The sequence below is a fragment of the Leopardus geoffroyi genome, chromosome B3, assembly GCF_018350155.1.
Source record: "Leopardus geoffroyi isolate Oge1 chromosome B3, O.geoffroyi_Oge1_pat1.0, whole genome shotgun sequence".
Taxonomy (NCBI): Eukaryota; Metazoa; Chordata; class Mammalia; order Carnivora; family Felidae; genus Leopardus; species Leopardus geoffroyi.
Window position 1 is genome coordinate 36,615,143 of NC_059337.1, and position 11,161 is coordinate 36,626,303.

The 11,161-nt window shown below is 45.8% G+C and overlaps 1 protein-coding gene across 3 annotated transcripts in view; it reads right to left on the bottom strand.

The window, feature by feature from the left end:
* NOX5 (NADPH oxidase 5) overlaps positions 1-2,150 on the bottom strand; it is a 71,364-nt gene extending 69,214 nt beyond the window's left edge. The window contains exon 1 of one of the 3 annotated variants that reach the window (XR_006704574.1): positions 1,955-2,148. Coding sequence is in view for 1 of the 3 variants with exons in the window: in XM_045449281.1 (XP_045305237.1) it covers positions 1,955-2,004 (50 nt within the window). In the remaining 2 variants the exon portion in view is untranslated. Of the gene's footprint in view, positions 1-1,954 lie in introns of all 3 variants that reach the window. The other 2 variants (XM_045449282.1, XM_045449281.1) reach the window with 2 other exon arrangements.
* Between the last annotated feature and the right edge of the window lie 9,011 nt (positions 2,151-11,161).

Genomic DNA, 11,161 nt, shown 5'->3' on the forward strand with positions numbered 1-11,161 from the left:
GTCAAAATAATAAATTTATTTTGATTAGGGCAATGATTTCACAGATGTATCCCTATGCTAAAAGCTCATCAAACTGTTCGCTTTAACTATGTGCTTAGTTTTTTGTCAATTACGCTTCAACTCAGTGAAAAAGGAAGTTGGGTCTTGGAAAAGCCTGAATAGAAAAACACGATTAAAGAAAAAAAAGTGAAAGAAATACATTAATATTGAGAAGGGCAATAAAAATGGAGGTGCTACAGAAATGGAAGAGTATTGTGTGTAGATTTTTGGTGAATTCAAGGAAATGAATCGGTTTCAAGAAGAAGTAACAACCTGAACAGACCAAAAATCATTCAAGAAAGGAGAAAGGCAGTGACATGTTAACCCTTTACAATAATATCAGGCCCAGCTTGTTGTTACAGCTGAGTCCTATCCAATCTTCAAAGAATAAGTCCAATGCCAAGTCATCTCAGACGGTAAAAAATAATGGTAAGACTCCCAGTTTACTTTACAAAGCCACCATTACCCAATCCCGATGAAGATAGCATACAAAAAAGCAAGCAAGCAAGCAAGCAAGATAGATGGATAGATAGAAAATTCTAGACAAATGTAACTTGGAGAGATGCAAAACTCCAACTAAAATACAACCAAGCTAAACCCTGGGGTTTACTTAAAAAATAATAGGGGCGCCTGGGTGGCTCAGTCCATTGAGCATCCAACTTCAGCTCAGGTCATGACCTCACAGTTCGTAGGTTCGAGCCCCATTTCAGGCTCTGTGCTGACAGCTCAGAGCCTGGAGCCTGATTCAGTTTCTATATCTTCCTCTCTCTCTCTCTGCCCCTCCCCTTCTCACACTCTGTCAATCTCTCTCTCAAAAAAATTAACATTAAAAAAATTTTTTTAAAAATAATCCACCTTTATCACGAAGGACTTTTCCCAGAAATACAAGGATAGTTCACTGTTAAGTAATCTATGAAGTGCCCTCTGCTGGCCAGTAGTGCAGTATGGGAGGAGTAGTGATTCCCAAACTGTGATACATGCCTGTCAGAAACAGGGAAGGCTTTGCTAAGATGCCCATTCTGACTCACCAACTTTGGTGCGGAGGGGCTGGGAATCCGCACATGTAACCAAGCACCCTGGAAGTTTGCGACCCACAGTGAGTGGTCTAGGCTCACACTGGGAGAACTGCTGCCCCGAAGGTTAAAGCCCCACTTACTTCACCCCTCGGGACCTAGAGGAAGGCATTCCACAAAGCAGAGAGAATTCTGGAAAACAGGCTGCATTGCATGCAGGTGCTAACCCAGGGAGGGTGGGGATGGGTTTCTGATGTTCACCACCCCCTTCTCAGAAATATGAGTGTTTCAGGCCTGCAGAATGAGAAGAAATTCTGGGAGGCTGGTGGAGAAGAGGCTGGAACAGCTGGCAGGAAGGAAGGAGGGAGGACATGGGGGAGAAAAGAAGGAGACAGAAGTCCTCGACAACGAGCGAGGAATCCAGATTTCACAGCTCCAGGGGAACAGTATGCTCACCAGAGGCCAGAATTTTCCTCAGGAGACCAGGATTTTGGGTCCGGGCTTGCTTGGCCCTAACTGAATAATAACTGGCCCCATGCACTCTAGTTTCCTCATCTGTAAAATGTGACAAGCATTCTTCCAACAGGAGCTCCCACGGGGATCACACGAGGTGCCATTTGGGAAAGTGCAACTGGCAAACACTGTACAAATGCCAGATATCGTCGTTAGTCTGACGATGTCGATGCCTGATTTTACAGATGTGAAAACAGGCCCAGAGAGGTCTGGTGACTTGCCCAAGATTGCACAGCTTGCTAGTGACCAGGCAAGACCAGGCTCGGGTCTCCTCACTTCTGTCCCGGGCAGACGGTCATCCTTTGTAGCTCACCCCATCTCCAAAGGCAAAAGAACCCTTGCCTTTCCCTTGTTGCTGGCATGGAAAGCTAGACAAATGAGCCACTTACCCTCTGCAACTTTCAAGGTCTGGTTGGGCTGGGTCTCCCGGTGTGCTCATCCTTTCTCCTGTTTTCTAGACCACAGGTCCCACAGAGGCTGTGGTCTGTATGGCAGCCTGCATCGAGGAACCCACAGTTCACTTCTCTCCAGCTCCTCCTCTTCCTGAGTCTTCTAAAGTCCTGCTCACACCCACAGCCCCTCGGTCACCCACGTGCTGGCCACTGGCCAACTTGCTCCTGAGAAATTCCAACAAGGAGCCTATTGCGAGGGTGGGGCAAGGATTTATCTGGAAAGATGTTGGCTGTCTTCCATCTGGCCCGATATCTTGCATTTCCCCTCCCTCAAGGAGATCAGTAGGTAGGAGATCTAGAAATGCACCATGCAATAATAATAATAATAAATCACCAATAAGTCAGAGTAGGCTCTGCTCAACACCTAATGAGCCAACTGAGACTTCATTGAACCCAATAGCATTGATTACCAACAGAAATGTTGAAGTACTCACTCTGAGCCATGCAGTGTGCTAAGGACTATATACACAGCATTCAGGTAAATATATAACACAGTCCTGTCTGGTGGTCATTATCATCATTAAGCCACTGAAGAGGAAAGTGGGGCTCTGAGATGTGAAATAACATGTCCAGATGGCGTGGCAGGCAGGCATTCAACCATGGTAGGCTAACTCCGGAGACTGTGTTTTTATTTTAATGTTTATTTATTTTTGAGGGAGGGGAGGGGAAGAGGGGCAGAGAGACAGAGACACAGAATCCGAACCAGGCTCCAGGCTCTGAGCAGTCAGCACAGAGCCCAACACAGGGCTCCAACTCTCAAGCTGTGAGATCGTGGACCTGAGCCGAGGTCGGAAGCTGAACCTTCTGAGCCCCCCAGGCGCCCGTGGAGACTGTATTTAACTACCCAGGGAGCAAAGCTCAGTCCCAAAGTACTGAGTAAAAACATATTGGAACAGTACTGTGAAGAGGTTGCCAGTTCAAGGGACCTGGGGAGGGAGGGAGGTCTGTGAGCTCTATTTGCTAAAAACCTAAGAGAGATTATACAAACACAAAGCCATGCTGCAACTAAAATTTGAAGTGCTTTTTACTTTTTGTCCTGCCTGGCAAGAGATTAGCTGAGGCTGAACATCTGTGGCAGATTAGGACCCCCGACTGGTGATTTTAGAGGTCTCTGGTTAATTTCCAAAATGAGGGCAATAATAATTGTTTAGTTTATTTATTGTGAGAGACAGAGAGCAGGAGAGGGGCAGAGAGAGAAAGGGGAGGGAGAATCCCCATCAGGCTCCGCGTTGGCAGTGGACGCTCGGCTAGAACTCACGAACTAGGAGATCATGAGGGGGAAATCAAGAGGCAGACACTTAACCAACTGAGCCACCTAGGTGCCCCAAGGAACGTGTAGTTTAAGTTAAATCTCCTTACAGTTTGCAGCCCATTGATAGACACCTGAAACATACAGAACGTGACCTTCCTCCAGGAACTCATGGCTGCCTTAGTGCCTTAATATTTATGTTTGATATTATTAAAGACTAAAAGTAACTTTAGTTACTTAACAGCAGCTAGCTTCTCAAGATCCTGAAAGCCCTGCTTCCAAATTCCTTAGAGACTTATGCTCTCTCTAACCCCCCCCAATTAAAAAGTATATAATCAGTCACTCCTCACAATCCCAGCACGGCTCCTTCTGCCCACAGGTCCTGTCCCCGTGCCATAATAAAATCACCTTTTTGCACCAAAAACATCTCAAGAATTCTTTCTTAGCCATTCTTTCATGAACCCCAAACTTCCAAATTTCATAATTTCATCACCATGATCTTGGTTTAGGCTTCATGTGCTTTCCTTCGACTCAGGATCAGAAAGACCTTCAAGGTCGTAGAGCTTAACCAACCTTTTTTTAGCTTAAGTCTCTCTTCCGTCCTTCCCCAACCACACTTGGTGGTCGTCAGCCCTGACTTTGCACACCCCCAGTCACAGGGGGATCACTTGCTTGGGAAGCAGCAAATGGGGGGCTATTCTGAGTATTCAAATAGTGTTCTTCTGTTCTAGAGTGAAGAGAGAAATAGAAACTTCCATTAAGTGACTTTAGAAACTATGTGTAGGAAATGGAAAATTCTTTTGAAGAAATAGGCAAAGCAGTTAGTATGAATTATGCTTTCAGGTGGTAACCAGTTAGGGAAGAAAAGGAGGACTAAGAAGAGGTGAGACAGAACTGCCCCTGTCCTGGCGTCACTGTGGTTACCCGTGGATGATTCTCTGTCTACTCTCACTGCACTGTGAGCTCCTAAAGGCAAGGACTCTGGCTCATTAATTTTGAATTTTTTTAATGTTTATTTATTTGTGAGACAGAGACAGAGCATGAACGGGGGAGGGACCGAGAGAGAAGGAGACACAGAATCCAAAGCAGGCTCCGGGCTCTGAGCTGTCAGCACGGAGCCTGACACGGGGCTCGAACCCACAAACCGTGAGATCATGACCTGAGCCGAAGTCAGATGCTTAACCGACTGGGTTAACTTTGGCTCATTAATTTTGAATCCCAGGAAACTAGCACAGTGCCCAACACATGGTGGGCACTCCAGGTGTATTTGTGGAATGAATAAACCTGCCTCAATTTGACAAGTATTTATGAAATACCATGTGCCATGCACCGTCTGGGTCTACAGAGATGAGTAAAAGAATCCAGCACAGTAAAGGCAGATACAGAAGTGCCAAGAAGAGAGTATCAGGAGGACTCCCCAGTGGAAGTGACTGACCTGAGATGGGTTTTAAAGTATGAATAGGAGTTTGCCAGCTGGAGAACAAAAAGGACATTCCGAGCAGCTGGAAGATCGAACACAGAGGCACGAAGACGGAAATGCATACTGTGTTCAGGAAGCCAGAGGCAGTGCAGGTATAACTAAACAGCGACATGGGGAAGGATGAGCCTGAAAACAGACCCAGAGCCAGGAGCAGGAGTCAGATCATGAAGGGTCTTGTACGAGGCAAGCTAAAGAGCTAGGACCCTACCCCGGGATGTGGGGTGCCAGTAAAAAATATAACGCAATGGAGCAATGTGATCCGATACTTGCCAACGTTCTGACACATAAAAGTCTAACTTATATCCTAGTATCTGGGCAAAATGCAAATTTTTAAAGGGATGATAATAAACATTGTGAAATGTATTTTTAAACATGCCTTCCTTTTCACAAACATTTGGGGAGGATAGACTTTTTTCCCTGGTTACGTTTTTGCATGATCACCAAAATGATAAACATTAATTATAGAAAAAAATACATAAAAGCGAGCACACACACACAGATTTAAAAAAATCACTGTAAACCCACCCACCCAGGTAAAGTCTCTGCTACAATGAAGGGTTCCTTTCTAGTCACATTCAGAAGATAGCCCAACATGGGATTCAGAGTGGGATAGTTTCTGAGGAACCCATTTGTATGAGCTGGTTTGCCTTTTGAAAGGTGAAATGGAATGGGATGGCTTAGGACATGGGGTTTTACCCCATGGGGTTTTACAATGGAGCTGGGAGGCCATTAAGGAGGTGGGCCTGCACACTTCACCAGGTAGACGGTGAACTTCTGAACCGGGCCAAACCACAAATATTCTAAGGATCCAGCCTGAACACCTGCAACTTGCTACACAAAGAGACTTTGCTTAGCCATAGCCCTAGCAACCAATTAGATCCAGCCAACACTGGTTTTCTGCCACCAACAGAAATTCTTTGTAAACAACCTATACAAGCATTCCCTTTTGTCTTGAAAAGCCCTTGACTTGTGTTCCCTGGGAGGGTACCCTTTGGGTCACTGCTTACCTCTGTTTCCCTGAATTGCAATTCTGAGAGCACAAATATATGCTTTTGTTTTATTTTATTATTTACTTTAGCGAGTTGGCTCAAATATTTTGTTTGATATTTTATTTTAGCGCAGCCTCTTTTCTGAGCCGACAACCTTGTGGGAAAGGCTTGGGGTGGCACCTGGGAAGAGGAGGAGGAAAGCATGGGTCTGTTCTACCCTTGACCTCTGGTCTGAGCTCTCGAAAAGCAGAGATGCTCTTCCTGCTTTTGCAGGGAATGCAGGTGGCCCGGGTACGGTGTGGGCTCAGGGAGTCTTGAAGTTTCAGAGGACATCAGTGGCTGAGTAGTGGAGGAGATGTCCTCAAATGGCTGGCTGGTGGTGGACAGCTCCGGGAGCACCAGGGTGGCAGGGATTTGAGCAGGCTGGCTTGTGAGCACAAGCGACAGCAAAGGCCCACGGGAGAAACCCCCGGGGGAAGTTGGAAGTCGAGAAGGGAGGCCAAGATCCACAGTGAGAAAAAGGTGGGCATGAAAGCTAATGTGACTTCCTTCACACCCGCAAGCTGGGGTCAGAAAAGTCAGAAGATGCAACTTGGGGCTTCTGGTTAAGGTGGCCCGAAGTCCGCCCCTGGAGGACCCCTCGTCTATACCACACACAAAGCAATGACAGATAAAATACTTTAAAAAATGTAAAAGACAGGCTGCTCTCAAAAATAGGATAAATATCCCTGTCGGCCAGAGATGAAACAGAAACACACAATGGCTGTAAAATGGAATCTCTCGTCTCGCTCGCCTCTGGGAGCAGAGGCTTCTAAGAACTCTGCTCCTGGGGTAGGATGCGAGTCTCCCGACTGATGGATCAGGGCTGAAAACAGCTGTGACCAACCATTGCCGGGGATTCACTTATTTTGTACTTGGGAGAAAAAGAGGAGTTGACATTGTCTCCTCACCCAGACCTGGACAGGCCAATGCCTGTTTGGTGACTGCACTCCCAGTGTCCTCGCATCTCCATGGATGGGAGCTCTGGGCCACCAACGTAAAACCAGTATTGAATTGGGGAGGAGGGGAAGGTAGAAAGCTGGATGGAAGCAACAGTGAAACGTCTAGAGGAAGACTGAGCATGAACACACACACACACACACACACACACACACACACACACACACCATTCAAGATGAGCCAACAAGCTAGGATTCCAAAAGTCCCCAAAAGAATGAATGCTAAGAAGACAGCCAATCAAACCAATAACAGGGAGAATTCATTCTGTAAGTTGTGAAAATCATAGACTTTAAGCCTATGTAGATTCCTTGAAGAGGGAAAAGAAAGAAAAACACCCATTAGAAAAAAGAAATAAAGAAATAAAAAATGGACAGAAGGGAAACCAGTTTCAGCCGGTGTGAAGAAAACCCAGCTAGACATAGGGAGAATGACATGGGTATTACAATTCAATAAATAGGATAACGTTTTTATTTATTTATTTTTTATTTTATTTTTTTTTAAATTTTTTTTTCAACGTTTATTTATTTTGGGGACAGAGAGAGACAGAGCATGAACGGGGGAGGGGCAGAGAGAGAGGGAGACACAGAATCGGAAACAGGCTCCAGGCTCTGAGCCATCAGCCCAGAGCCCGACGCGGGGCTCGAACTCACGGACCGCGAGATCGTGACCTGGCTGAAGTCGGACGCTTAACCGACTGCGCCACCCAGGTGCCCCAGGATAACGTTTTTAAACTAGACCTAGTTGAAGAGGGAATATACAATCCCTAAGATAGCATGGAATCATTCATTTGTCATATTTCTATAGCTTTTTTTTTCACTTACCAACATATTCTAAGCATTTCTCATTATTGGCAGATATGAAAGTGTCCAAATATTGTAAGCTAGTGTTCAATGTCTAGACATTTGATTTCTCCATATATATTCCATCACTGTAAACAAGTTTCTGAGAAATCTTGTGATTAATCTTTGCCCAAGTTTTCAGTGGTTTCTCTCCATTCCCCAAAAAGGGATTGCTGAGGGTAAAAGGAATAAACTTTACAAAGCCTTTTGATAAAGCCAAAGAGCCAAATTGCTTCCCCCAAACCTTGGGCCAGTTTTCTCTCCCACCTATGTTTTATTTTTTTATTATTAAAAAATTTTTTTTAATGTTTATTTTTGAGAGAGAGACAGACTGTGGGTGGGGGAGGGGCAGGAGAGAGGGGCAGAGAGAGAGGGAGACACAGAATCGGAAGCAGGTTCCAGGCTCTGAGCTGTCAGCACGGCTCGAGCTCACAGACCTCAAGATCATGACCTGAGCTGAAGTCGGATGCTTAGTTGACTGAGCCACCCAGACACCCCTCCCACCCATGTTTTAAGAGAATGCCTACTTCACCAGATACTTGTGAATAATAGGGATTATTCTTTAAAATACTCGTCAACCACTGGGGCGCTTGGGTGGCTCAGTCGGTTAAGCGTCTGACTTTGGCTCAGGTCATGATCTCAGGGTTCATGAGTTTGAGCCCCGCGTGGGGATCTGTGCTGACAGCTCAGAGCCTGGAGTCAGTTTCAGATTCTGTGTCTCTGTCTCTTTCTGCCCCTCCTCCACTCATGCTCTGTCTCTTTCTGTCTCTCAAAAATAAATAAACTTAAAAATAAAATAAAATACTTGTCAATCAGGCAAAAAAATGATACCTTACAGGTTTTGTTTGCCTTTGTCTGATTACTGAAGAAGTGAAACGTCATCATGGAAGGAAAAGTTGTAAAATGCTCTTTTTCTTATCTTTTTCTTTTTTCTCAGATGAATTGGCACGTATTTTACCATAGAAGGGACATGAGCTTCTTTTTTATAGTCATGTTCCCAACTGGTGGTTTTTTTTTTGTTTTTTTGGGTTTTTTGGGGGGAATAAAGTACCTTTTTCTCCCTACTTTTTTTTTTTTTTTTTTTTTTTCGAAGGCATGACATGTTTTCATTCTATCCCTATGGCAGATGGCTGATTTTTGGGCCTGATTTTGAGTCTCGAGTCTGTAGCCCATAGATACTTCCCTGCTTGCTGGAGGAGGGAGACACTGCTATGGCATTTCCTCTGCCAGGGAAAGTCAGGGAAGGCCGCTGAGATGTGGACAGAGGGCAGGGGAGACCGTGGGTCACTGGCCTGTGCTCCTCTGGGTGGCTAGTCTGCCACCTGTGTCCTGGAGCCCGAATCTCCTTACCCCCTCGAGGTCTCCGGCTATTGCCCAATTTCTCCTTAATAGCAAAACTTCCTGAACGAGTTGCCTATACTCAGTCTCTACTTTCCCATTTCCTTTTTTTTTGGAGAGGGTGGGAACCCACTCCAATCAGACTTCTATCCCAAAAGAAGCCTTTCTTAATGAGATTACCAATAAGCTCCCCATGGCTATGCCCAGGGGTTATTCTCAGTCCTTTGCAGCCTTCAGTGAAGGTGAGGGCGCCCTTTCCTTTTTGAACCTCGCTCTTCATTTGACTTCCAGGATCTCGTCCTCTCCTGGTGTCCTTTCTAACTCACTGTCTCCTTCTCGGCCTCCTGCCTTATTGGTACATACTGTCCTTTCATCTGACTTTGAAAGTTGGGCTCAGTCCTCAGACCTCTTTTCTTTTCTCTATAGGTTAGCTTCCTGCTAAGCGCATCTAGCTGTATGGTTTTTAAGTGCCTGCTCCGTGTCTCCACTTAGATGTCAACGTGCATCTCAGACCGAATGCCTCCCAAATTGGACTCGCGGTGTCCTTAACTCTGAGTCACCTGGTGTGAATGATCTCAGTGAATGATCCCCTCTCCATTTTACCTAGCTTTTCTGACGATAAACAACGGAGTATTCATCTACTCTTTTCTTCCACACACCTGACATCCAACCCACAAGCAAATTGCTTCTACATTGGAAATAGATCCAGAATCTGACTGCCTCTCTGTGGCCATCACCCCAGCCAAAGCCACCATGACCACTCACCTGGACGACTCTAACAGCCTCATTCACCTCCCTGTTCCACCCCTGTTTTCTACTCAGCCGCCCTGGAGATTCTGTTCAAATGTAAGTTAGATGAAACCACTCCCTTGTTTAAAGACTTCGCGTGGTTTCTCGTCCTGCAAGGCCCCCCCGTAGTCCCTCCATGACATGGCCTCATGACCTGGAGCCCTCATCTTGGGCTCTCCCCCTCACTCACTCAACTCCAGCTACACTGGCCTCCTCAGTATTTCTTTCTTTTTTTGTAATGTTTATTTATTTATTTTGAGAGATTTTGAGGAGGTGGGGGTAGAGAGAATCCCAAGCAGGCTCCATGTTCAGCACAGAGCCTGATACAAGGTTCTATCTCACAAACCTGAGATCATAACCTGAGCTGAAATCAAGAGTCAGGTACTTACCTGACTGAGCCACCCAGACACCCCCTCAGTATTTCTTGATCATACCAGGCACACTTCTGCCCCAGGGCCTTTGCACTGACAATTCCCTCTACCTGGAACACTCTTCTCCCAGACATCTACCTGGCTAACTGCCTCACATCCTTCAAGCTTTTGCTTCCCTCACACCTTCTCAGTGGAAGTCTACCCAGAGCACCCTATTTTAAAATTGGGTGTCACCTTACCCCAAACTGCTAATTCTCATCGCTCTGCTCTCTTCTTTCCACAGCATGTATTATTTTCTAACATACTATACAAAAATATACTTCCTTATGTTTGTTTTTTGTCTGCCTTCCCCCTGACTAGAATGTAAGCTCCAGGAGGGTGAGGACTTGTCTGTTTTATTAGCAAATGAATCTAGAGACTAGCACAGTACCTGGGCTGTGAGTACCCCGTAGAGGAATCTCCCCACTCCAGCCGACCGTTCCCAGTGCCCCACTCTGGTTCTAAGGAGGGTCAGCAGGAACTGAGGGTCACCCAGCTCCAGGCATTAGTAAGGAGAAGTGGCCCCTCCACCCAGCCTGCTAACTCTCTGCATGGCCTGGAAGAGCCACCTCCTCTCCAGGACTCGGTCTCTCATCTGCTCAATGGAGACCTTTTTTTTCCTGTCCTCCCTAAATCAGGACATAGTGTAAGAGTGGGTACGGAAATGCGTATTTTAAAGCCAAAACAAGTTGACCTCATTATGCAACTCACATCTGGGAGAAAGGCTCACAAGGCTCTGTTTACAAGACCATTTGCTGAGGATAATGCTCCTCCTGGAAGCCTGTCCCTCAGATTGCCACCCCGGGGTCAAAAAAAATATATGCAGAAGTTCATTTCCTGCTGCTGTAAGTAGGGTTCATTCCACTGTGACGTGAAATATATATGGTGTATCCTTCCCAACTCCTCCCCTTGATCTTTCCATGGAAAAACAGGGCAGTTAAGGTCACCTAACACCATTCCAGAAAGTTCTGTTATGATTTTGACTGATATATACAATTTCAGAGGGTATTTCAGAGGGTATGATTTCACCAGCTTTTCTTAGCTCCTTTGT